Source organism: Falco biarmicus, chromosome 2 (genome assembly GCF_023638135.1).
Source record: "Falco biarmicus isolate bFalBia1 chromosome 2, bFalBia1.pri, whole genome shotgun sequence".
Classification (NCBI taxonomy): Eukaryota; Metazoa; Chordata; class Aves; order Falconiformes; family Falconidae; genus Falco; species Falco biarmicus.
The window spans coordinates 30,849,970-30,877,026 of NC_079289.1; the positions used below are offsets into that span (position 1 = coordinate 30,849,970).

Below are 27,057 nucleotides of genomic sequence, written 5' to 3' on the forward strand. Positions count from 1 at the left end.
CTTCCAGTTCTGTTGTTTGACAAGCTCTTGCTGTGCTTGTGGCTACTTGTAAGACCTAGAAAGTCCTCTGGCAGCCAGGCAGCTGAGCTTTGCTGGAATCTACAACTCGGAGACTTTTCTTTCTCTCAAGAAAGTTTTCCCACACTGACACAGGGCAAATCCTCACAAGCGTAGCCTCCTCAAAATTCTGCTAATTTGTATCATGCATTTGGTCGCCATCAAACAGGCCACAGACAAACATCCTACTGTAGCTACAGCTACTCCAGCTGGCATGGGTTGCTGCCCTCAGCTGCTTGTCCCCAGTGCCTTGCCAGAAGCTGCCTTCCCCTCAAATCTGTTTGCTGGGGTATTTATACAGTTGCTTACTAACATCTTCGAGAATGTATATAGCTGATGTATATAGCTCAACAGCAGGTTACTAACTTACTTTGTCTGAAGCATGAAGGGACCAATGACATGAGCAACTTGGCTGACTGATCAGGGAGAAGGAGGAGAGTGAAGTTTTGCAACGGAAATGGTAGTAAACAGCTTCGAGTGGACTTCCAGGCAGTTTACCTTTTGTCCGCATCAGAGAAAACTGTCACCATTGTGTCTAAGTATCTTAGACTGTTCCCATGGTGTTTACTTCTTGACTGTTACAATTTTAATTTTTGCAAACTAATCTTCTCATTTTATTTCAATTTACTGTGCTGAACTGCTCTGGAGACGCAAAAGGAATCACGCACCTCAGTCTACTTTGTTTTTTCCAGGCTTAAAGTGTAACCTTTATTTTCTTGTCCAGCTCCTTTAGCAATGCACACTGGTAATCAAAGTGTGATTTGACTCCATATCTAGAAGCAATGCTTGACCATGCCCTACTTATATATTTAATGTTGCATTTACAATTTTCAAGTTACAATTAAAGAATGTTCACATAGCAAGGTAATGAACACCTTGGATTATGGTTCACCTTTCACTGAAAAATTTAGCAAATGGACATAACAAACACAGCACAACACTGAAAGTTTGAATTATGAAACTATTAAGGCCTATAATCTACCAAAGCATAGGCAAAACTTATTTAATATTGACCTACAATAAAATTATAATATACCAGAATTAATTGTGTTTCCTTTCTGGAAGGAAACCTGCTTACTTAATAGTGTGAAACAGAGCTTCCAAGGGGCTAATTTCATGTCAATTACCAGACTGTTTATAGGGAAGCAAAATTAGCACTGCACATCCTCTTATAAATGCACACTAATTTGTAGCTTGGCGTTTTGAACTGCATGTTTAGATAATCAAACCTGAAATTAAAACACGCTCTCAACTGCTCACCTCTTGTTGTTAAACTGAAATGGTCCTATGGTAAAAAACTAATTGCTGAATTACATTTAAAAAGTTTCTCTACACCTGAATGTCCACCTTGCATAAGTAGGAGGTCCTTCCTATCTGCAGTTCTCTGTGCAGGAGTATGACTTTGATAAAATCAAAGCTTTTACAATATTGTTCACTGCCATCAACCAGCTGAGTGCAAAGAGAATCCTTTGTTCTTTTCCTTGCAAGTCTCAATTCTGTACCATTGGGTGGATGTTTCCTTTTTGCCAGTTCTTCCCATTAGCGGACAATTTCCTCACCACTTGAGGGATCAAGCTGTATCTAGTAAAGATCACTGTAGGACAGAGAGCCTGCAACTTACTGCAGTAAGTATTTCTATTAAATAAATCTCTTTTCTCTATGACAATGATTTTAGGAGATAATACCTTATATTATTTAGTAAAAAAAGTTAGCATACTGAAACACAATAATCTTTAATCTAAACTAGTTACCACAAATAACTAATCAAAGGAAAATACAGTAACTTAAAAACATCATACCTGTTTGAATTCTGAGTCTTTTCCCACCATGACCTGAAGACAGTAGATAACCGGATCACCCTTCATGGGCTGCAGAACCTCCCATGTGATTTCACAAGTGTGATCGTTTATTCTCTCTATCCTTGGTGCTGAAGGCAGAAAACACAGAAGTGACAGCTAGCTCAGCCTTCCCCATCACTTCATGCTATATTCTAACATCTTGTAAAATTCCGTATTCTTTCTGCTATTTTGTCTCAGAGAAACAAAAGATTCATTCAATTGTGTTCTTCCTACAAAATTTTCTGGAACAACAAATTCACATAGGTCTCTATTGCTAGTTTAGGTATCATCCAAGAGAAAGCAAGTAAAATTTGGTGACTGCAAGTGTATACTGTATGCCCGCCCGCCCCCACCCCCCAAAAAACCCCAAACCCCAAACCACCAACCACAAAACAAACCAACAACAAAAAGCTGCTATGTTTAAGATTATTCTAAACATGCTAGGGAGAATTTTCACCTCAAATTACCGTAATAGCCTGGTCACTCTCTCCTGGTAAGCAAGGATTCAAAGTACAAACCTTATAACAAAGAATGAATCAACTCCAAGTCTCTCATTTTTGGAGCGAATATTTTAGGCTTTAGGCAATTACATGAAAGGAGCATTCCCTTACTATCCCTACCTGCACTTGGAAAAGGGGTTAGCATTCTAAATACCCCAAGTACAACAATACCGAAAACAACCAGGCATCCCCCCACCCTCCAAAAGAAAGAAGCAGCACCTTTACCTTTTAGGGCAGCTGGAACAGATTTGGGAGTAGTGAAAACATATTCTTGAGAAAGGGGACCTTCACCAGCTTCATTACATGCCTGAATACAAAATTTGTATGACGTAGATTCACTCAGCCTTTGTACTTTGTATGTGTGACATGGTCCTCTGTATAAGGATACAAACCTGAAAATGGAAAGAGTAGCTTATTTTAAACACAGAAAAGGACTTCCAAAGTAGCTACAGAATTGTCTTGCAACCTATTCCCATAATTTCCCAGAATCTAAGGAGAAGTCCAGAAATACTTATTTCAGAGTTAAAACAATGTTCTGGCATTATTATAAAACAATAAACTCACTTTCCAGCACCGAATTTTTATTTCCTATGTCATCTCCTTTACACAGAGTGCTACGGATTGTGTCTTGGCAAAAATGATCCTAAGCATTTTCAGAAACCCTTCAGTGCTTGAAACAGAAATGGGAAAGGACAGCAGCCCTGTCTCTCAATGAGCTGCGTACACTGCTTCTTTTTGTGTGCTATGTACTCCTCCAACACCTTTAGCTTTTCAAAAATCAGGTAACTAGGTTTTAGCTTTTTGCTCTTTGCAACACTACACCTAAGAAAGGGTCATGATCCAACTGCTCTTGTTCATCCTTGTCAGAGATGGGTGACTGATGAAGCTCACTCAAATCTGCACAGGAGGCCAGAGTCACAGTTGTAGCACAATCCAAGTCCCATTCTGAGAGCTTTGTAGACCGGCCACTTTCCTTCATGTTACAACTCTTACGAAGACTGATCTTGGCAGCTCTCATTTCATTTTCAGTTTTGGTATCCCCAGGACACAGCACAAGTTTTATCTCTTTCTGCAGGGGTTATCATCTACTTCAGCTTTTTCTTTTCTTTTAAATTTAATACAGGTACCTGCACATGTCCTAGTCTTTGGTAATGGCAATTAATTTCTTTCCAGTTAAGAGCCCAATTTCTTTTTCTCCTTACAGCAGAGCAATTTCACCTAGCAGATCTATTTTGTCTCACTGTCAAGCTAAAGCTAGTCAAGAGATTTAGACATGAGACACAGTGTAGCAGTACTGTTCATTTTACCATTTAGGCAAAGGTATTTGCTGTACCATCTCAACTTACATTCTGATTTAACATGAGAGAAGGGATCCCTTAAAATAATAAAGTATACTATGTGAGTTTTGTTTTCCACTAAAAATAATTGCGTATAAAGACAACAGAGAGTAAAGAATTCACCCCTTCCAATATTAAGTATGTAAAATCCACGAGACTGATTAGACGAGACTTGGACAAAATACTTAACCAAATGCAGAACAGAGAAAAGTGTGCTGGTACAGAACAATTCATTGAACTCTTCATATTGAACTATAAATAAAAAATTATGAAGTTTTTAATCTTGTACTTCCCAGCACAGATCTCTAGAGCTCTTCTTGCCTTGCTAGACGAGATGACCTCCTGTATCTGTTGCAAATTCAGCAAAACATATGGAATTTTGCCCTTTGCTGCCATCTCCCAAGCATCAGACCAGAGCGATACAGGGCAGATTAAAGCGATGCCAAACCAACCTTCCGTTCTTATCCTCCATTTGAAGGTGGTACTGAATGGAGTCAGTTAACGCTTTTGCAGTTCCCTCTCCCCACTTCAGCTTGAGAGTCTGAGAACTGTATGCAGCACATTCCAGGCGAGGTGGATCCGGGGGGAGAGGCTTTGTTTTCAGTTTTATGGTGTGGCTGAAAGGACCCGCTCCAAGACTGTTTAGGGCTTGAATTCGTACTCTAGTTGGGGGCGGCAGCCATAGAGAGGGAGAGAAAATTAACTTGAAATTATTCATTCTAAAAAACAACTGATCATTTCCACCATTTACATGCAAGAGATTAATGGTACCAAATAGACGGTACTTTCTACAATGAAGGTTTTTATCAGCATTATGCTTTGATAGACTGTCATGAATATGCAGGAGTATCATTTTCCGTGCCACGTTTTAAGGAGCTGGATCAATTCAAAATAAAAGTATGTTAGCAATTTGCATCATTCACATTAGCGAAAAGATGCAAAAACTCTATCAGCTACTTCAAGAGTGGACCATCCTCCTGACCCTGCAGGCCTTGTACCAAAATTTTTGATAAGACACACTGGAGAGATGAGGGAAGGTAACGCCCCCCCCCCCCCCCCCATCCAAAAGAGGTGAATCGGTATCTTTGGCTATCACAGCAGGTGGGTTCAAGGATGACTACAGGAAAGTTTTACAGGCTTTTTGAAAAAGATCCAATTCATGTGAAAATAAAGTGACGGTGCCCAGCCACCTCTCCTGCTGTTTTCACTGGTAACACATCTCTGGGTGCCTGCAAACACAAGCCATCTTGGGTCTGTTTGGAAAGGGAGAGGGGGAAACTAGAAGTCAAAGGGCAAATGGCTTAGGGTCTGTAGAACTTGAAATTCAGGGATAATTTTTTTTTTTTTTGATACTCCATGGAAAAGAATGCTGGAATTAGGTTTACAAGTAAGAATTAAAAGAAGTAGCCAAGAAATCTATTTCTAAAAGAAAAAAAGCAGCAACGAGAGAAATCTGAGACTCTTCACACATCTCACATGTAGCCATAGAACACCAAATGTGCCAAATCTCATTTTGCAGACTAACATTTTGTCTAAAGTAGTGTGTGCAGGCTTATGAATAAATATTTCTCCTTCACTACTGTAATACTGAATGTTATGTTACCTTATTATAGAACAGAACTAAAGTTAATAATTGCAATTTTTTATTTGCATGAAGAGTTGACAGTGTATCCTATAAAAGCACTTTTGTGGGTAGAAATACTGAAGTATCTGCAATAGCAGCTTCTCTTTTTTCAGTTTGTTGACACAGAGAGCAATGGCTCTTCAAATTGCTGGCATTATTGTTAAATACTTGTAAGACACAGAAACACTGTAGTCTTACATACAGCATTAAAAAAGTAAAAATGCATCTTTAAGGATTCAGAAAAGTTCATAGCTAGATGATATCCTAACTATACTGAAATAAGCGTGGGCTTAAATTCTGACTTCAGTGGGACTGGCATTCTCCTCTAAGTTTTAAAACTGAGGACATGTTTTGGTAACAGGAATGTAGAGTACCCTCCAGTAGAATGATTGATTTTTACACTCATATTTTCCCATAACCATTAGGCCAAACTAAAGGGATGATTTCAGCAAATAAAATTCTTCAAAAAATGTAATAATGATTGACAGATTTTCAAACCACCACTCTTCATGCTGACTGTCATACAAATACTTGCTACTTCTGCAGAAAAGGCATTGCAAGTTGTGATGAGCTGCCATTACATCAGACAATCCAGTCAAAGACTGGACATGGCCCTTCCTTGGATGGATTTTATCTTGTCAAACAGATTAGAGGTCATCTATCTATGAAGCAACCAGTCCAAAAAAGTTATGAATCTGAATCTGTAATCTGAATTCATTTAAACCGACACATTAATAAGACAGGCGCAACAATACAAAACTAACATAAACTGTTCTTGAAAGCAAATAAAACCAGCACAGCTCATCTATTTATGATGATCATCATTACAAAACTTCCTTTTGCTCCATGCCCATGTACTAATGCTTCTCAGAGAGTAATGCAGAGAACAAAAAATACAAGGAAACAAAGAAAGACTCTGCTCTGGAGGAAGAAACAGTAGGCTGTCAAGTAGCTGTGCATGGCATACCTGTAGGTAGTATCCGGCTGTAAGCCATCTATAATACAGGTCAGAACCTTCCCAACAGTTATTGGCTGCTTATCTCCAAAATCTATGCTGTAGCCAAGGATTTCAGATCCATGGTCACAAGGTTTTTCCCAGCTTATAGCAAGGCATGTGGAAGGAGAATAGTGCGGACTTTCAACTTCATCTTCACTCAGTCCCCGAAGACAAGTCACAACTGCAGGTACAGAGGCTGGAGTCATACACGCCACTACTTCACTGAAAGGGCCCACGCCTGCAACATTCACTGCCTGCAAACGCAAAGGAGACCATGTTTCCACAGCAGGGTCAATTCCCATTTCCCAATGTCACTAACAATAGTTTTACGCCATACCTGAACCCTGCAATAGTATATAGTGGCAGGCGAAAGCCCTTTCATTTCACAGCTGAGCCCAGGCCCACAGTAAGAGATCTGCATGCATCCTTCCACACCACCCCACTCCAGTCGATACTCCGTGATGTCAGCTCCATTACTTACTGGAACCTTTAAAATGGATATAAACAGTTAGAAGTTAAATTCACTGACTGAAAAAACAAACAAACAAACTGAACTCTCCACATATTTATTGTTTTTTTCCCCCACAGGAATGTTACTCTCCCACTTCTTTGCAGATTTTTGATTTAGTACAATACAAATAAATCAGAATGCACTACTGGCCTTGGGTCACCTATACTTTAAAAACACTATTTACCGTTGCAGAGACTACTCTATACAAAGTTAATTGTGATTTCAGTTGTTAAATACAGGAATCATTTGGCATATGGCATTTGGCTTAAGAGCCTGAACAGTCAATGGCAAGAGATGGTCTTCTTGACAGGGTGATTTAGGGTACTGGAGTTTTCACCGACTGGGTCTATTGGGTCTATAGCGCAGGGATGACAATATGCAAAAGCACACTGCAGAAACACACAACATGCAAAATCCTTACAAGATTAAAGGACTCTTCCTTTGGAGCGTGTCATGGCTCTAGTGCATAGAAACTAGGCTGCGAGCACAGTGGGAAGCATTGTGCACTCTGCCTTTTCCCAGGATAGAGCTGTGAACCAACTGGGAGAGACACCTAAGCAACACCACAGACCTGGACTGAAACACCTGCTCCAGTAGCCTGTTTTTCCTCACTACCTGCCCCAGGAATCCAAACAAGCCTCCCAATTTTGGGAGTTGAATGGTTTTAATACTCCTTATAAATAATTAACTGAAGTACAGTTAAAATCACATGTACCAGTGCCAGACTAAGATACAAGACTACAGAAATGTATCAGCAGTCAATGAAATCATAAAGAAAAAGCCAACCAAAAAGCCAAACATTGCCCTGCACCCCCCCACCCCCACCAAAAAATTTCTTAGATCCTGAAGGAAACAGGAAAAAAAATGGTGCTGCTGTTTTGGATTAAATATTCCAAGATGGCAATCACACCCAGGTGCACATAATAATTGTTCCAAAACATGTTTTTTTTTTTCTTTACCCTTCTCTTAAAAGAAAAGTATTTGCTATTTCCAGCCTTAGGCTTTGTAAAGCTAAGTGACGGAATACAAACAGCATTTCAAAAGATAACAGTTGATGCTCTTGAGCTGTGGCTGGTAAGGACTCCCTTCCCCTTCTCTCATTTACAACGAGATGTGTTTGGCGAGAGAACTAATGCAGCTGTGGATGGCTGTGCAACTGTCAGTGAAGACAGAGTAATTTCTCTATGTTACCGCTGTTCCTGCTGTAGATCCAAAGGAGTTTATCTTAACAGAAGCAGGGCAATCCAAGCCAACAAGTGCAGAAATGACAACAAACTGGGGGAAAGCATTTCAAATGCTGAAGGGTATGGCTACCAGAGGAATTTCAACAAGCAGCATTTGATACAAACTTCAGGAAGTTCAACTAAGACAAAGGCAACACAAAGTCCTGGATCTGGCGTAGAACGGTACAGGCTGAGGAGCAACTTCACCAAAAAAGAACCTCTGTGTCCTGGTAAGAAAGCTGATTGTGAGTCAGCAATATATATCTGATGAAGGTGAACTACATACTGGCTGCATTAGCAAAAGAGCAGCAGGAAGGCTAAAAGGACTAATGATTCCCCTTTGCGCAGCACTTGTGAGGATGCATCTCCAGTACTGTGTCCCATCTTGGGCTCCCCTACACGAGACAGACAGTGACGTAATGGAGTAAGTCCAGTGAAGGGCCACAAAGGTGGAGTGCAACACACAACAAAAAGGTAAGGCTTATTTGATATTAAGATGATAGGGCTAAGGGGAGATCTTACTATTGCCTTAAATGACTTACTGGAAAGGTACAAAGAAAATGTCAAATTCTTCTCAGAGGTGGCACAGTGGCAAGACAAGAGGCAAGAGTCATGACCTGCACTAAAGGATACTTTGAGTAGACATAAAGGAAAAAAAATGCTACAGCATGAGAGGGTTTGCCCAGAGATAGCTTTACCAAGCTGCAGAATCTTCACCCTTGGAGATAAGTAAAACTTGACAAGGCCCTGAGAAATCTGACCTAAGTGGAAGTTAGCTCTGCTCTTAGAAAAAGGTTGAACTAAATGACATCTAGAGGTCCACCTCAATTACTCCATGATCTATAAAGCAGGCACCTAACATCAGTCAAATTAATCCCACCTGAACATTGTAAGAAACTTCTTCAAAAACCTTTGCCTTGTAGACATTTAAGGAGAGCTCCTCTGACATACCCAGTAGAAAGCATGAACTCTTATCTTCCAGGTAAAACAGTTTAATCTTCTTTTTCTGTATAGTTCTGTAACTCAGATACTTCAGTCTGTCTCAAGCCACTGAAAAGCTGTGTTTAAACAGTATTCCCAGGCAGAATCTTCCTTTTTACAAGCTTAATTTTTATGTATTGCATTTTTTTAATCAGGCATCTAAATACTATGGGATTATAGGAAGTCTGTGAGGCTTTTGCTACATTATCACTGATGTAATTATATAGAATCAGATCATATTATAAAAACAGCAAATGCACAATAATCTATTGTATTATGTGGAAATATTTGCCCTGAGGAAAGATAACTACATTACAGAAAAATTTTAAGAAGAGCCTGCATCAATCAGAAATGCAGCAGTTGTAGCAAATCTCTTACAACAAAAGAGCAAAGTAACATCTCAAGTACCTGCAGACTGCCAGCTTACAGCTGTCATATAATTGTGTGATGAATTACGTTAAGACTTTACCTACTGAGAATTGGATAATCAGGTAGGTACGTTTAAGAATGTGATCAAAATACAGTCTTATGCTTTTAAAGTTGAACTTAATAATATGTAGAAGACAATTGTGTTATGACAGGTGTAACGTGGCATTCTTACCTCCCACAACACCTGAGCACAGGCAGCAGATCTGCATGCCACTTGAGGGGGCCTGCACTGATCTGGTGGTCCAGGTGCCGTAGTTATTTCACATTTTTCCGAGTAAGGTCCAAACTATTAAAAAGGGAGTTGATACAACTAAATTGTAAAAACAAAATTACTACTTTTTAAATAACAGTTTACCATAGTAGGGACATATAACAGCAACCTGAAAATTTATATTACTTGCTTATAAAATAAAGCTTTGCAGACTGTGGATTCAGGATTTATCTCAGTATCTGACTACTCTCCAGAATAGCCGCAACACTCTTTCTTCTCTACACCAATATAAAATAAATGAATAAGTTTGACACTTCAAACTCTCAGGCAAAACAGGGAAGTGCCGTCCAAATCCTTATTTTGAAGTTACATGATGGCTGCACTGTAACATAACACACTTTGTAACTGCCTATTTATATCTATCTAAAAGAAATAAAGGATTCAAACAATGCTTGAGCTATAAATCACTCTTTGCAGGGGGCAGATAAAAAGTTAGGTCAGTGCTTCAAAGCCTTAAGCTGCAGACCTCTCCACAGCATCAACTGGTCCTGATAGTTTTTATGAAGAAAATGTTATTGAACAAATGCAAGCAGATGTGCCTCTCTGTCTTTGAGTTAGGACTTTGGATACATAATTAAATAGCTTGTTCTACAGCAACAATTTATTGAAACACATTTAAGACTCCAAATAGAGAAAGTAGTCTTGTATCTGACAGAACACGTACTCAGAACTTAAACAAAATTTAAAAAGCAGTCAGGAAACGCCAATTATTATGTTCTAGAATACCAACAGCCGTAAAAATGAATGTCAATCAATTTACAAAGCTGTATACAGAAAACAATTTACTGTTTTACTTCACATAAGAATACTAAAGTTGCAACAATGCTTTGATAAATTACTTGGCATATCCTAACCACTTCCCAATGCTATTATCCAGATACGACATAATTAGCTATTTTCTTTTCCCTTCATTTAAACCCCCTCTTATTATAAACTGTTTAACTAACTGTTCTGACACACAATAAGCTACATGAATCAAATGAATACAATGGGAAATCCCAATTTTAGAATTACTGTTAAATGCTTCTTTTAAAAGAGAAGATCCTTAATAGTAATTGCAGTCTCTGGAACTAATTTCGTTTCAGACTGCCTCCTTACCCCAGCCTTGTTAGCTGCTCGCAGTCTGAAGTTGTACATCCTCCCTGGAAGAAGGCTGCCTATTGTGCATTCAACATCAGAGCCTTGGTAAACTTCCCTGTGTTCATTGGTTTCTGTCTGAAACATTTCCAGACCATAACAAGTAATGGGTGAACCACCATCTACCTGAGGTGGTCCTAAAAATAAGAAAGAAAGAAAGAAAGAATGAAAAGCTTGTTTAATTTTAACACATAACACATTTAGATCCCTTACACTCTTAACAGTTGTAATAGAATTACCCCAGCGCAGCTGAATTTCTCTTGCTCTTGGTCTACCCTGTAGCCTTGGAGGCTGGCATGGACCAGGAACCACTGCTGGTGTCTGCACCAATAAAGAATCAGATGCCTACAAAGGAAAGATAGATTAATGAAGTCATCTAGGCCAAAACAAACACTATCAAATTACGCCACAAGTAAAGGCAAATACTTGAGTAAGAAACAGAATCTTCCATTATTTGAACTACATCTTCAAAATACATGAAGATGCTTAAGTGATCTGGTATGTATTTCTCATGATACTTACATAAAACATGCTACAGTAATCAGAGAATATACAGAATTCACTTTTGCTTTTTTGTTTTGGCACACAGACGGGGGGCAGAATTAAAAACAGTGGTTAATTATTGGTGCAAACGTAGTATAGATGCTTGAAATATGACTTGTTCAATGTAAACTCTTCTCTTTTCCATCAAACTGCAGTTTAATGATTTCTAAAACTTTAATCTAAGGGCTGTATATTTTCCATGCAATAACTCTCAGAAAGCAGAAGTGGGCAGAAATGTCATTCAGAAGAGATTAAAAAATGAGATTCCAACTTTTTCATTGCTTAGTAATACTTAATGTGCAACAAACTTCCACCTCTGATTTGAAACGTGTGCAAAAATAAATAGCGTAACAACAAGCAGCAGATGGCACTGACTGCTCTGGATGCAGACAGAAATGAGTCAGAGACAGTGCGGGGTTATTAGCTTCAGTGTGATACAGAAGAAATGTGAAGTTAGTAAGCCTTTTAGTTTACAAAAGAGATGCATTGTAGAGTCTCATTTCACAACTTTCTACATATGCTTCAGAAAGAGTGGATTGGAAGCTCTGCTGCTTTTCAGTTCCTTTGAAATGTACTGTTGCACTGAACAACTCATTCTACTTAAAAAGCAGAATGTTTCTCTGGAGGCTTATGTCCATGACAAGCTACAGAAAAGTTTAATTACATCTTTATTATTCTTCTGTTGATTTCTGACACTTTCAGAAAGTATCAGGACTTTCTGAAAGTTATTTTCTCTTGGGTACTCAGTAATGTTTATTCTAAATTAATGGGGTTAGGCTGCGGGGAGGGAGGTTGGCAGAGTGAAAGTCTCCAACAGCATACATGCACTTGTGGTTAGGTGGCTGGGAAGTATACTGCCTTCTCCCTTCCCCAACAACAGCGAGCTGAGCTATGGTGAGGGGAAAGCATCGCAGCTGAGCCAGCACTGATGGAGCCCAGATTTACTCTTAAGACAAGGTGGCTGTGGGCAAGGCTATCTTTGCAGGAGACTTCTATGCGGAGGAAGATACTAAAGGGGGCTGGGAAAGAAATGGCAAACACCAAGATTTTCAGATCAGCTTGACAGTGAAGCCCTGCTGGAATTCTGTAGAGAGCCAAGGCTAGCTTTGTTACACTTGCTGCTGGGGAGAAGAGAGAGAAGAATACAGCATGAGATTTTGGCACCGGAGGCTGAACTACACCACAGAAGTGCCAGCGCAAGTGTGTGTGTGTATGTAATGTGTATATATGAGGGAGGATAGTATGACACGTCAAATTGCCTGGAAACAGTGAAAAGTAGGACAATGTAAACATTTTGACGGTGGCTAAGGCAGCACGGGAAATGCCCACGGAGCACAACCTGTGAAGCCTAAGGAAACACTGCCCTCCCCTGCCTGCTGGGCTGGCTTGGCTGCTCAGACAGGATACTCCACTGATCACATGGAAAATACTAAATTTCCATTGTTGTCTTGGGTTAGGCGTTAGGAAATGACATTCTATCAATGTATCACATAGTAAAAGACATAGCATCTGTTTCTGTAAATAAGAAAAATCACTTTAAACAAACTAGAGTATCAGAGAACATTCACATTTAATTCTTTAAGAAGCGGGCAAAAACTTGAAACACTGTGCATCAGTACTGGAACTTTTTTTAGGTACTAATTATGGCTATTTTCCGAGGCATTTCTGTACAGTTTTTGCTTATTAACTAGTGGACCAGATTTTCTTAAAGAGAGAAATTTATTTAATACAAATATTAGCTCATGTTACCGTGCTTTGTCCTCCTTCCCCAATGCAATATACACGTAACCGATAGGAACAGCCAGGATTTAGTCGGTCACACACATGTTCCCTCGCAGCTCCGCTGTAGACTGTATCCCATTTGTTTCCTGAAAGGTACAGGAGTAAGTTTGCCATGAACCAAGGTGTAATTTGCCACACTTCAGTACCAGACACAGCAGGTATCCTTGCTTCATTAAGTAAGTGTGTGCCTGATGTTTATAAAAAAAATTAAGGCTTGCTTTGAGTTTCCTGGCAAAAGAATCCAATCATTTAATAAAGACAGTTTCCTAGGTAAATTTATGCAGATATTCTGAAGTGAAATTTCTTCATTATTTGTTTTCACATTAACTAGGAGAGAATGTACTTTTAATGAAGTAGTTATTACTGGGCCAGTAAGCACATTCAAACATCATAACCAAACGGATAGGAGATACGAAAGCAAAATCTTCCACGGAAAAGAAGCTTTTAATTACAACATTCATTTTGCAGACTGTAACTACAGTTTACAATTGATAAAATTTGTTTTATTCCTAAACGGCCTAGCACCATCTGAAATACTGATTTCATTCTTTCTTACTCAGCCAGACTCTTATATGAGAAACTTTGAGCATTCTCTCTCTTATTAAACAGATTAAGCAGGGAACCTGGGGACTTTTAATTAGATCTCCAGCAACTCAATACGTCACAGAATTTGGAGCGCTGGGAATGAAATGTAATGCACAGCTCACTAAACCTGCACGAAAGGCTCTATTAAGTAATCCCAAAAGTGACTTTATACGGACACATGATGGAGTAAGGAAAGTGATAGACTAATTATCCGAAGAACCACACAGGCTGCCATTACAATTTGGGGACAGTGCGCTGTCTCAACCAGAAACAGCACTGGAGAAGCATAAACTTGCATTCTCAATGTGACTATGTTTCTGAAATCAATGAGGCTACTGAAGAGGCCTGGATTTTTAAATAATTTAGCTGGACAGCTTTATGTCCAGTTCAGAAATATCGTTAATTTCCCTTCCGTAAGAAAGGACAGAAAAGCAAACAGCAGAAACAGTTATCCCAACTGCATCACTGTTCTCCTTTAAAAGTGACAAATGAAGCACTAGTTTTTCTTTCATCTGTCATACAACCAACAAAGCTACATGGCCCTGTCATCTTGCCCTAAAATGTCTGTAATGTTTCATTTCATTTCTAAAACAGAATACATCTAATTAATGTCAGACATGGAGCATCTCTTTTGATGCAGAGTTCTGTGGCATCCTCTTTCTAAGCCAGAGAAAAAGAACCTCATGTATATGAGCATCATCATTCCTATTTTTTTGATGGCACTTCCTTGCAATAACTTTCCCTATGATAATACACATTTTACTCTTCCCACAAGCACACACATGCAGAAAAAACCACAGCTGATTGCAACAGACGCTCCCAATGCTTACCATTTAAGCCTTCAGACATTTCCACAACATACATATTTATTGCTGCTCCTCCATTGTCTTTTGGCGGATCTATAAACAACAGCAACATTCCAACTAAGTGATGTAAATTAAATGGTTTTGTAGCTTTTGGAAAGAAATTTACCAAAGGAAAAATCAACAGCTGGCTGGAGATGGGTGATTGTTTAGACAGATAGCATCCTAGCTAGCCCTAGCATCCCAGTTCAGGACAGCCACAAATCACTTATTCTCCACTACGTGAAGCTGCCAGCTCACAACCTTACTGCATACTCCACAGTGAAGAGTGACAAGTTAATCAGGCACCTGGGAGATGCCACAGCAAACATTTCCATTAGTCTGAAGTGCCATGGAAGGCCGCCTGATTAAGGTTTCAGGGACATAGATCTTAATGGTCCTGTAATATGGATTACAGACAGGAGACTATTATCATACTGATTTGCATAGAAGAATATTTCAAAATTATTTAAGGACAGGATTTCAAAAACTTCAGTATTTTGGGAGAGAACAGAAGCCAGGAATTCTACACTGATAACCTCTTAAATTTTTAATGCATCACTAGAAATTGAGTGCAATATCCTCCCTGGTACAATATTCATGTACAAGATACGAACTTACAGACCTATCTTTGACATATAATCCTACTACTCTTTCTCAGAGCTGACTTAGAGAGCAGCAGAATTAAAATGATGTTGAAAAACAACATTCTAAACAAACATGAAGACAGTATGATACTTCAACACAGAAAGGTACTGCTGCCATGACATCACATTATGTATGTGCTGGATGAAACGGTGTTGGCTCTTAGACAAGGGTTACATATCATATCACACCTGCTAAATAAAATGAGACTTATTATATGGCACACAGCCTCTTCTGGTTGGAAGGTAACAAATTACTTGAAATTATATGGCACACAGCCTCTTCTGGTTGGAAGGTAACAAATTACTTGAAATTATATGGCACACAGCCTCTTCTGGTTGGAAGGTAACAAATTACTTGAAATTAAAAATAAAATTATAACATTATCTCACAAAAAAAAGTGTTACTGTTCAAAATAATGACTAGTAAAGGTTTTATACATAAATAGGCATTTTAGACAATTTTCAATTTACAAATTAGGTATTTCTAATAACTTCATATACATTATACATCAGTCATAAAATATCAAGCATCAGGCCCTAATGTAGCAAAGCACTCTGGAAAGATGCAAGACTGGACTTGCTGAGTATTACTTATACTCTGCAAGTAGCTTTCCTATTATTAATGCAAAATAATTAAACACACTATTAAACAGAAATAGGTAAGCAGTTTAATTATCTGTGACAATAAATAAAACCTTTAACCATTTGATCTTCTGCTCGAGTACTGCATCACAGAGTACTGTTTCACCTTCTCCTATTTCACAGCGTAACACTAAAAACCCCTGAGCCTAAGGAAGTTTCTCAAGATCCTTAGCAAATAAAAATATTGATCTATCAAAACCAAACACTTTGAATAGACAGGTTTAACTTGGATCTTCTCTTTTAATAAAAACCCAGAATGTTGTGGCACCTACTTTTTGTGCACAAGAAACAGAACTTCTTAGCACACAAATATAACCCCTGCAATAACAGTCTCTATTAAAAATTGTGTATTATTCTTCCCACACAATTACACTATTATACTGCCACCCTAAGTATTGTGAATTTATATTCTCCTCTTAGTTCTATAAGTGAATCACAATGGCTCAGCTGACTGAAGTGTTACTGAAGTAAAACCTGGCCTTCTGTATAGATCTATATATATAAAATATTTTTTTATATATGAAGTACATATTCTAAACAGAGCTGGGCAACAACCTTACCCCAGGTTATTTTGAAACTCTGTGCATGAATTTTTCCTTTCACTGCAGGTTTTGAAGGTACTCCAGGCTTGTCTGGACAAGTAATGTATTCTACTGTCTCACTTGGACTGCTTTTCCCTTCTGAGTTGTAGGCAATGACCTGCAAATACATTAAAAAAAATTACAAACAGAAGAAACACACTGGCTAGTGATATGCTATTCACTGTTAATGGTAAGATCAAACTAATTTATATTTATACTTAGACAGATAGCTACATATTAAATTATCACAAGAACTAAAGCTATTTTATGCCTTCTTTTTCATTTTCATTAGTCGCATAGTTAGACAACCACTCTACCATAATTAAAAATTCCTGCAAATTGCCAGCAAAATAAAAAATCTTTAAAGAAAACAACCCTGGTAACTGTGAAGTTGAAAAAAAAGGTATTTCACAAATCAAATAACCTTCTCTATCCCCTGAGTTTCAAATGTTGGTGCAGAAAGTTACGCTTCTACTTAGGACACTTAAGAGCTGCCTGGCCATAGAAGGTAATCAGGACATGCAAATCTCAGTGACGTTAATGGAATCTGTGGGTGCTCAGTATAGCATGAGCCACTTTATTTCAAGTCAAGGATCTGAAAACTTCGGTTTTTTAAAACCCTTTAAGATACTCAGAAATTAGATAGGTCCAAGAACAACTCTTTCATCGGAGCTGTGCAATTTATTGATAATGAAATACATGCGTGAGGAAAAAACCTTTATAAAAGCATGGAAACAAAAGATGATGAGAAAGACATACTGTGAAGAGGCCACTTTTAAACTTTCACTGGAGGAATATGGAAGTATTAAAACTTCAACTGCAATTCCCTTCCCACTGAGATAAAAATATTTTCAAGTAATTGAGAGCAAAAAGTGACGCTTTACTAGCTGCTAAAGAAACCTGGATAATCAGAGGTCTCATACTACTGTATACCTTCTTTTAAGGAAAAACTTTCAGAGATAAAGTGTTTACATGAGTAAGTAACAGCAAAGGTGATATAAACTCTTCAGCCCCAGGGAAAATTATGGCAAATGTTGTCATGGAAGTTATATACAGGCACATAAAGCACAAGAAGGTAATTACATTTATCAAGGGTAAATCATGTTGGAAGGCACTCAACGTTGTTCAATGATGAAACAACTTGCTCTATAGAGGAGGGGAGAGCTGTGGACACCATCTGCCCTGATTTTAGTTTGACATGGTCTCCCACAACATACATGTAGGAAAACTCATAGGATATAGCCAGAACGGATGGATCACAAGAAGGATGTGGAAAGCCTGACAGAACGTCAGGCTTAGGTGGTTAATGGTTTGAAGGCAAATTGGCAGCTGCTCATGAGTGGATTTCCTCAGCAGTCAATACAATGTCAGATAATATTCAGTATCTTTAGCAGTGATCTGGATGACAGGAGTGACTGCACCCTCTTCCCCAGGTTTGCATAAGGCACCAAACTAGGAGCAGAGAGAGATCTGCTGGAAGGAAGAGCTGCCACACAGACTTCGACAGGCTGGAAAATTGCATCAACAAGAACTGTATGAGCTTTGACAAAGATCAATATAAAGTCTTGCACGTGGGACAGAATAATCCCAGGAGCAGTAGTCTGGAGTCTGACTGGCTAGACAGCTTTTCTTTTTTCAGCTTTGCTGAGAAGGACCTTGGGTCTCCAGTGGAGAGCAAGCCGAATGAATCGGCAAAGCACCCTGGCAGCAGCAAAGCCAAACTGTTTCACCTGGGGTGCATCAGCAAGAATTTTGCCAGCAGAACAAGGGATGTGATTATGCCACTCTATTCAGCACTTTTTAAGCCATGCCTGGAATACTGTGTCCAGTTTTGGTCCTCTCAGTTCAAGACAGACACTTGGAAACTGCAGAGAGTCCAGAAGAGGGTCAGCACGATGATTAGAGGGTTAGAGAACCTGACACAGGAAAACAGTTGAAGAACTTGGGTTTATTCTGCCTACGAAAAAAGAAGTTTCATTGCAGGGAGATCTAATCACAACCTTCCAATACCTAAAAGATAGTTACAGAAGAGATGAAGATTCTGCCTTCACAAGGACTTGTGATGATGAGACAGACACAGTACGCACAAAGTGTGTTAGTGAAAAGTCTAGCTGGATGTAAGAAAAAAAATGAATCACCAGGAGAACAGGCTGCCTAGAGAAGTGGTCAAATCTCCCTTGCTGAAAACACTGAAGTCTCAGCTCAACAGGGCTAAGAGTGCTGAATTGCCTAACCTAAGGCCCTGCTTTCTACACGTTTGGCCCAGATGATCCCCCAAACCCCCTTTCACTCTAGACTCTTCTGTGACGCTAGGAAAGCAAATTGCTGCTATTCTTTACTTTCTAGTTGTGTCTGCATTTAACTACATATTCCTATTTGTTCCTAGAGAAAAGCTGAACGACCTAAAAAAGGGTTTTTAACTTTTACATTTCTGTTAAAAATGAGCAGAATCAAAATGACAGCAGCAATGTTAGTACAGACTGAGAAAAGGGAATGTGAGCTAACATGTCTCTCAGATACTAAGTCACCTGATACAGTTTACAAGATTAACAATCATCTGGTTGTCATTGTGCCCTTATAAATGAAGTTAAACAGGCACAGTTAGAGTTTATGTATTACAATAAGGTTTCCAATGGTTATAAAGCTTCTTTCAAAAGCCTTAAGGAATATTACTACTAATTAAGTCTCTCCCCTGTACAATAAAAATTAAAGACCTGATTAACACAACATTTGTTTCTCCTTTATGCCTTGTGAATGAGTGAAGAGAGACTCCTGTTTACTGTTTTGTTAAGAAAAATAGGGTAGAAACATTGATTTTTTTATTTTAATGAGAAACCTAGGATGTTTAAGTTAACTATGTATTTACTAGAAATGTGTGTCATTAACATACAGGATTACTTTAATCAAGTCCTGTAAAAGCCAGTTTCAAGTTAATCAGCTGTTCTTTAGTTTAAGCTCAAGTATGGCCATAACAGTCCTAGCTTGGTACAGTTCTTGGAATACACTATATATTTAAAATTATTTAAATATTAAGTTCTGTTAAAAATCCCCAAGTACTCTAAGATTAATTCCCACCATAACCTATTCTGCTTAAGAAAGTAATCACATTCATAAGTGCAAACTATCTCCTATCATTTGAAAAGGAGTACTTACATGTTTTAGTGTTAACTCAAAACAAACTGATCAACCCTTAAACTTTCATATTGCAAAGAGATGCTGTTCTTCAGCAGTTCCCACCTTCCTTATGAAATAGTATTTTTGGTGTATACAAGCAACAGCTATCAACATTTTTTCCCCTTGTAGACACAGATGAGATTATTCTGACTCTGCTTCATACTGTGGAACATGCCTTTAGCTTTGTTCCAAAACCCAAGCAACTGTTCAAGAGTGACTCTGAACACAGAACAGCCCAGGTTGGAAGGGACCTGAAAGATCATCTGGTCCAACCTTTCAGGGAAAAGTGAGCCTAGAGAAGATTATCTAGCATCCTGTCCAGTTGTGTCTGGGGACTGGACCATGTCCCTGGGGAGGCTGTTCCACTGACTGGTTGTTCTCACTGTGAAAGATTTCTTTCTTATACCAAGATGAAACCTCTCCCAATGCAACTTGCACCTATTGCCCCTTGCCATCTCCATGTGGCACCTGGTGAAGACAGCGTCTCCCTCCTAACTGTCCCTTAAGTACTGGAAAACTGTGACAAGGTCTCCATGAGCCTTCTTTTCTCCAGGGAGAAAAAATCTCATTCCTTTAGTTTTTCCTTACAGGGCTGGTTCTCCAGCCCTCTCAACATCTTCATGGCCCTCCTCTGAACCCTCTCCAATGTTTGGTGGTTTTTTTTGAACTGTGAGGATCAGAACTGGACACAGCACTCCAGCTGTGGCCTGGCAAGAGCTGAATACAGTGGGTGATCACCTCTCTTATCTGTGCTAGTAGTGCCCCTGCAGATGCAGCCCAGGACCCAGTCTGCCTTTTTTGCTGCAGTGTTGCACTGCTCACAGTCAGTTTGTCCACCAGGACCCCCAGGTCTCTTTCAGCAAGGCTTCTCCTAGCCTACACTGCGCTGCTTGGTTATTCTGACCCAGGTGCAGGACTGGCACTCATCTCTGTTAAACTTCATACTGTTCTTGCTAGCCTACTCTTCTAGCCTGTCCAGGTCTCTCTGCAAGATGTCACCTTACACAGATGAAGTCATCTCATCTTCTGGTATGTTCATCTCACCACTCAGTCTGGTGTCACGAGCAAACTTGGTAAGGATGCTTTCAGTATCATTGTTTAGATCATTTGTGAAGATGAACAGCGTGGGGCCCCATATTGATCCCTAGGGAATCCTACTTCTGCCAGGCTGCCAGCCTGAGTAAAAAACATTGAACTTCACCCTCAGTGTGGCCTGTTGGCCAGTTTTCTACCTATCTCTCGAACCACCCATCCCGTTTGTATCTTGACAGTTTGTCCAGGAGAAGGCTGTGGGAAACAGCATCGAATGCCTTGCTGAAGTTGAGGTAAACAACACCCACTACTCTTCTCAGGCCAACTGAGTGTTACTTTGATGTAGAAGGCAATCAGGCTGTTCAAGCATGATTTGCCTTTGGTGTAGGCTCCTCCCAATCACCTGCTTCATTTGGCTTGTAATAGTTTCTAGCAGGACTCTTCCATTACTTTCCCAGGGACTGAAGTAAGACCAATTAGCCTGTAGTTCCCTGCGTTCTCTTTTGGGCCCTTTTTGTAGCTGTGTATGACATTTGCACTCTTCCAGTCATCAGGGATATCCCCTGATCTCCATCACTTTTCAAATATTATAGATAGTGTCCTTGCAACAATGTCAGCCACTTCTCTTAACATCCTGGAGTGGATTCTGTCCTAGCCCATAGATTGATGTGGGTTGAGCCCTTCTTCCACCACTGGTGGGTTGACACAAGCCTTGTCGTAGCTACTTGATCCTGTGACCTGGGGTCCAGCTATGATGGTAAAGGCAGAGGCAAAGGAGGTATTGAGAACCTCTGCCTTACTGGCATTATTAGTAACTTGCTTCCCTGCCCTATTTAGCAATGGGCTCATGTATGTCTTCCCTGTGTTTCTGCTTACTGCTCACATACCTAGAGAACCCCTTCTTGTTCTTGACATTTCTGGCAGATTTCAGTTCTAGCTGATCCTCAGCCTTCCTGGCTACATCTCTGTATGTCCTAGCAAGGTTCTTGTAGTCCTTGATGGCTATTTGGCTGCCTTTCCACAGCTGGTACGCTTTTTTTTTTTTTTGCTTTTAACCACACCCAAAACCTCACTGTTAAGCCAGACTTCACCCTGAGCTAACAAGTTTATCACTCAGGACTTAGAAGAATGGGCTCGGCACCATGGTAATATGAATGAATTACTAACTTGAGCTCAGTGCTCATTGACATGATTTTTTGATCAAGGTTGCTCTTTACCCCAATACTTGCGGGCATGTTTAGAGTCTATCAAAGAACCCCATAGCTGGACTAAGTAATATTACCTGTGTATAAGCAACACTGAAGCCAAATAAAAGAAAAAACAACTCCAAACAAAAAACCTGCTAAGAACATTTACTTATGACCTGGAATTTCAAGATACCTGCAACTGTCATGCCCTTGCAGCGGTTCTTACTCCTGCAGAGATGATTAATGAAGCAGGTGTTTTGAGATTGAAATTTTAAGAAACTGGCATCAAATTTGGCTTTCCTTAAAAAAAGGCCCTCCCCACTTCTAAGTCAATCTCAAGTTACTCTGGTGCAAAAACCCAAACCAATCCCAAAAGCAAATATATGAAAAAATCTTACCCTAAATTTGTATTTTGTACTACGCCTCAAATTCTTCACCGTATAGGTAAGATCGTCACCATCATATTTTGGCTTGAAACCGTATCCCTGCAGAATTATATAGGATTACTTGAAACATTATATTTGCAGACCAGACCACGTAACATACTTCATACAAATAAGTTTCTGTTTCAGACCATAATTATTATGCTCCCCTGACAAAGTAGTAAGTGCACCTTCAATTACTTACAAAAACACAAGGTATTTTTTTGGAGAGGGGGAAACTAACCATTCTCCCATCAGAAAAGGAGAAAAAAACAATAAGAAAAATATACACAGTGTAAACAGGAACTATTCAAAACATTTTCAAAGGTAGAAGAGGACTCATTTTAAAACAAAGGTGGTTAGGCTGAAATGACATCTACAGGGACCACACTTCATGATGCAATTACTTTGATCTTACAAGCTCTTGTAAGGCTTAATTTTCACATGCAAACTCTAAAAGTCTTTGCAGGATTGGAGCTTAATAACACTGAACAATTACTGTCACAATAAAAAGGAGAAAGCTATGTGGCTTGGTCACAGCAACTGCAAGTCATTAGCTTAATTTCAGAAAATACAGTTCCTTGCAGAATATTCTAGCAAAAGTAATCACTGTTACACCTAATACAATAATAAAACAAACAAGACACATTATAGTCTCTTTAATTATTGAAAATAAGTATTCTAAACTTACTGAGTTCTCATCCTCCATCTCTAATATATATGAGATTCCTTCATCTGATGGTGTTCCTGAGGGTTTTGTCCACTGTAGGGATAACCAAGTAACTCCAGCATTAATCAGCAAAGGACTTGCTGGTGTGGTTGGGGCAGTGCCTGAGGTATGATACAGGACTTCTTCACTAAAACCACTGTTTAAAACAGACAGTATGTAAACTAAATAGACACAACAATATCTAGAAAAACACAATTCTTACTAAACACAACTAAGACAGTTTCTTGGACATACGCACAACTGGAAATCGCAGGCTGGTACATGAAGACTAAGCTTGCCTATGAGTCTGTCAGTTACAAAAGGTCTGAACAAGGTTAACATGTTCATAATCGAAAGTTTCCTTTATATGATATAGTTACAATGTTTTTCTAACAAAAATATTTTGCTTTTTCATGTTGTCATTCATCTGAAACAATGGAGTTTTATATGCAGTAATGTACTAATACCACAGTGTCCACCCTATTCAAAATGAAAACACGAGAACATAAAAGCATATATGGGAAGACCTGAAAAAAAATTTTGCTTCCAAGGCAACAATTATGTGCTTCAAGTATACTGTGAAGTACTAGTTTCTCTAGTGATTCAGAAAACAATAGAATAACAACCTCATTCAATGTTATTTTAAGAGTTGCCAATATGAAAGTCTTATTGCAGAACAAATTAAGTAGTGTACACCAGTGAATTTCCTAATACAACTGTCAACCTTATCTGATGATGCTTAGATACGTGTTGAAATGAAAACACATAAAAAGACCTACTGTGGAACAGAAGGACGCAGAAGTCAGTATACAGGTACTGTGTTTTCACAGATGGTCTGATATGTATCCAGCTAGACTAAAAATACCCCACCTGTTCTCAGCTGGCATTTGCTGCTTCTACATCAGGTCTGAAGAAACATTTACAGTCTTATGAGCCAGTCTAATTTTTTTTAACTACATGAAATTTAATGTCAAAGATGTAATTTTAATCTAAAAGCTAGGTATTACCTAAGTGAGCATCAGGAAGCCCTGAAAACAAAATTCTCCGTCTGGCTTAAACAACAGCACCAGTTAAACATCTTGTGTGCCAGAACCTGACCTTTCTGAAATAATCTCAATATAAAGATAACTCAACTTCACTTTCTTTCCTACCCAACCTACATTATAATAATGCACAAGCTGTAAATTTTGGTCTGCACTAAAGTCTTTTTGTCATTAAAAAAAATAGTAATATTTTAAAAAAATCTTACAGACAACACATTATCAAGTGTCAACAGCATCCAAAGCAGATATGCAGTCCGTGAGGACATCCGGACTGTGGAATAGATTTGTGAAGCAAGAAGAGAAGAAGCGCAAAACAAGAAAAAAGTTTTTAAATCTGGGGGGAATACTAATTTTTTTTCTTGCAAAAAAGTCACAAGCAAGAAAATCTCCAAAATGAAGATTAAGTGATGCATACTTATGCATCTACACAATGTATCTACTAATTTCAGCATTATACAGGTAGGTCAGAGAAAGCATGAAGAGATGCTATACAAATACTAAGCCTATCTCTATTCACGACAAACAATTGAAGGAGTCATCTTACAAGCAGATACAAGGTGAAAAACCCCACACCTTAAAAAGATTTATTATCTTTACTTGATTGAACCACTCCAAATTACACTGAAATCAACTAAGACTTCCAGTGACACCCACATTGGAATGACTCTTAATGCATTTAGAAGTACAATAATGCTATCTATCTTTGAAATAATTTTATTTTTCCAGTTTTCTTTAGCCACTGTTTCATATGTGGTTAGAATTAAATATAAAAATATGACTAACTCAAACATAAAATATCTGTTCTTGTCAGTAAAATAATTTAGACAAAATTCTGCCTCCAGATGCCTAAGGTTCTCAACATTCTTCATAAGGAATGATCTGGCACTCTACCCTAATAAGTATTATTTCAAGAGACTTCTTAATTAAATAATACCATAAAGGCAATACAAATGCATCTTTACAAGGCTATGAAATATTGATTTAAAAAATCTATTTGGCATGATTAGTTTAAGAAGGGTACTTAACTAACCAGTGTCTTCTACCAGCTTATGCTGTAGGAATCTATAGTACATGTAGGTATTCCTAGAGGGTATATTTACACTCAGATGTAAAAGGGGAGTGGGAAGAGAGCCCAGGCACTGAACCCTGCTTAACTGCCAGCGGACTCAGGTTTTATTTTTTTTTAACAGTTCCAACTAAATCACATCGTCAAGGCAAAGCAACTCAGAGAATAATCCATTCCAGAAACATCATCCAGAAGGCAGTAACATAATAAAGACTGTGTCTGAGCACATCAAAAGTCAGTCTAGCCCACTACAAGTGTCCTCTGACAGTAGCCCAAAGCAGGTGCCTAAGGAAAGACACAGGAACAAGCACTACAGGCAACACATTCCTCAAGTACTCTCCAAAACCTCCCAACACACACCTCATCTCCTGAGCCAGCTGTGGTTTTCACATACGTAATAGCCTGCCAAAGATTTCTTCCGCCCAGCATGAGCTACAACCCCAGGTCTGGCTCCTTATTCTTTACACTGTCCTTCAACACTGTCCAAGCAGACATTGTTCCCGCAAACACCTCCTTGTACACGCAACACACACCCTCTATTTCATGCTATAAAACCACCACTGGTGAGCTGCATCATAATGCTCATAATATTTCAAACACTAAATTAAAAAAAATGCAAAACAGCAAATTTAGGCTGATGCCTAGAGAAGCCCTGTTTTTATGCCACATAGGACCTCAAGGTCCAAGTGCTTCTAGGTAGCGTGGACACTGGCAGTCTGCTCTAGAGATGATGAGCCCTGGCAGTATGACTATTAGCCAGGTTTATTTGATTTACCTGAAGACCAAGAAGCATTCCCAACAACTAATGCACCCAGTAGTACAAGTGTAACTTGAGAAACCAGTGATGATTTGTTTTTTTTTCCTCCAAGTTCTTACATATATTCTCTACTGAAGTCAATTGTCATACATTCAAAAGATCAAAATAAAGTTGGGTACTCTGTAACTTCTGAAAAGTAGCAATTTAAAGAAAGAACCACATGCCCTAAGCATTCACAATAAGCTCTAGAATGTTGAAAGAATTCAGTGTTATGGTAATGTCATAGTCTGTCCATTTCCCAGGGTAACAGGAGACTGACACCTTAGATAAAGGGACATATCCAAGTCACAGGACATGTCAAAGAGCACAATACAGATACACCTAACAGGTCACAGCGGGGTTCCGTCTGACTTACTTCCTGATCCAGCAGAGTTACTGACACCTTTTCATACTGTCACCACTACAACTCTAAATTAAGGAAGGACAATAAGCCCTAGAAAATTGCCACGGCAGCTTCAGGCGCTAACCTTAGATCTAGCACCATGTCAAACCTCCCTGGAACCAAAAGCAGCAGAGAGCAAGGTACAAGGTACCCTCTGGTCAGCACAGCAGCAGCACAAGCACTGCAGCATTTAAACTATTCATTTCTGGTCCTCTGGCTGAGTTGCTTGTCTTTTAGCACTATCCCCAGAATTTTAGTAGAAGTGCTTATTACATCAGACACAAAAGCCACAACTGCAATGAATGTGTGAGTCTCTACAATATAGTGCTTAGCCAATAATTCTATTACGAGAACAAGCAGCAGGAAACATGTCCAAGGTAGCAACTTCAGTGATCAATGTAGGTCTATAAAGACTGAAGCTAAAAACAAGCACAGCCTGAGCTGATTTCACATGAGAGCAGCCGGGTTGTCTGTGCCATGCTTGTGCTCCCCATTCCAGGAGCATCGCATACAAAAGTCTGAGGAGCTCTTCAGGAAATGAGGCCAAGTCTGGCAGAAGTAGCTGTATTATCTGCTTCTAAGAGGGGCTGAGATTCGCACAATTTCTACAGTATGTATGGATATACGTAGTGGTTTTAGTATGTAGCCATTCCATGCCTGGACAAAACGCATTATGCTGGGGATCACAGAAGAGCTGA

At 39.1% G+C, this 27,057-nt stretch overlaps 1 protein-coding gene across 6 annotated transcripts in view; it reads right to left on the bottom strand.

Moving 5' to 3' along the window:
- FNDC3A (fibronectin type III domain containing 3A) overlaps positions 1 to 27,057 on the bottom strand; it is a 127,185-nt gene that overhangs the window by 3,844 nt on the left and 96,284 nt on the right. For 5 of the 6 annotated variants that reach the window (XM_056327037.1, XM_056327038.1, XM_056327039.1 and 2 more), the window contains 13 exons: positions 23,034 to 23,208; positions 22,319 to 22,405; positions 16,507 to 16,645; positions 14,646 to 14,714; positions 13,198 to 13,316; positions 11,145 to 11,250; positions 10,867 to 11,042; positions 9,670 to 9,783; positions 6,691 to 6,840; positions 6,324 to 6,607; positions 4,185 to 4,394; positions 2,621 to 2,787; positions 1,857 to 1,984 (listed from right to left, as the gene is read on the bottom strand). In XM_056327037.1, coding sequence (XP_056183012.1) covers positions 1,857 to 1,984; positions 2,621 to 2,787; positions 4,185 to 4,394; positions 6,324 to 6,607; positions 6,691 to 6,840; positions 9,670 to 9,783; positions 10,867 to 11,042; positions 11,145 to 11,250; positions 13,198 to 13,316; positions 14,646 to 14,714; positions 16,507 to 16,645; positions 22,319 to 22,405; positions 23,034 to 23,208 — 1,924 coding nt within the window. The remainder of the gene's footprint in view (positions 1 to 1,856; positions 1,985 to 2,620; positions 2,788 to 4,184; positions 4,395 to 6,323; positions 6,608 to 6,690; positions 6,841 to 9,669; positions 9,784 to 10,866; positions 11,043 to 11,144; positions 11,251 to 13,197; positions 13,317 to 14,645; positions 14,715 to 16,506; positions 16,646 to 22,318; positions 22,406 to 23,033; positions 23,209 to 27,057) is intronic. The other variant, XM_056327041.1, reaches the window with a different exon arrangement.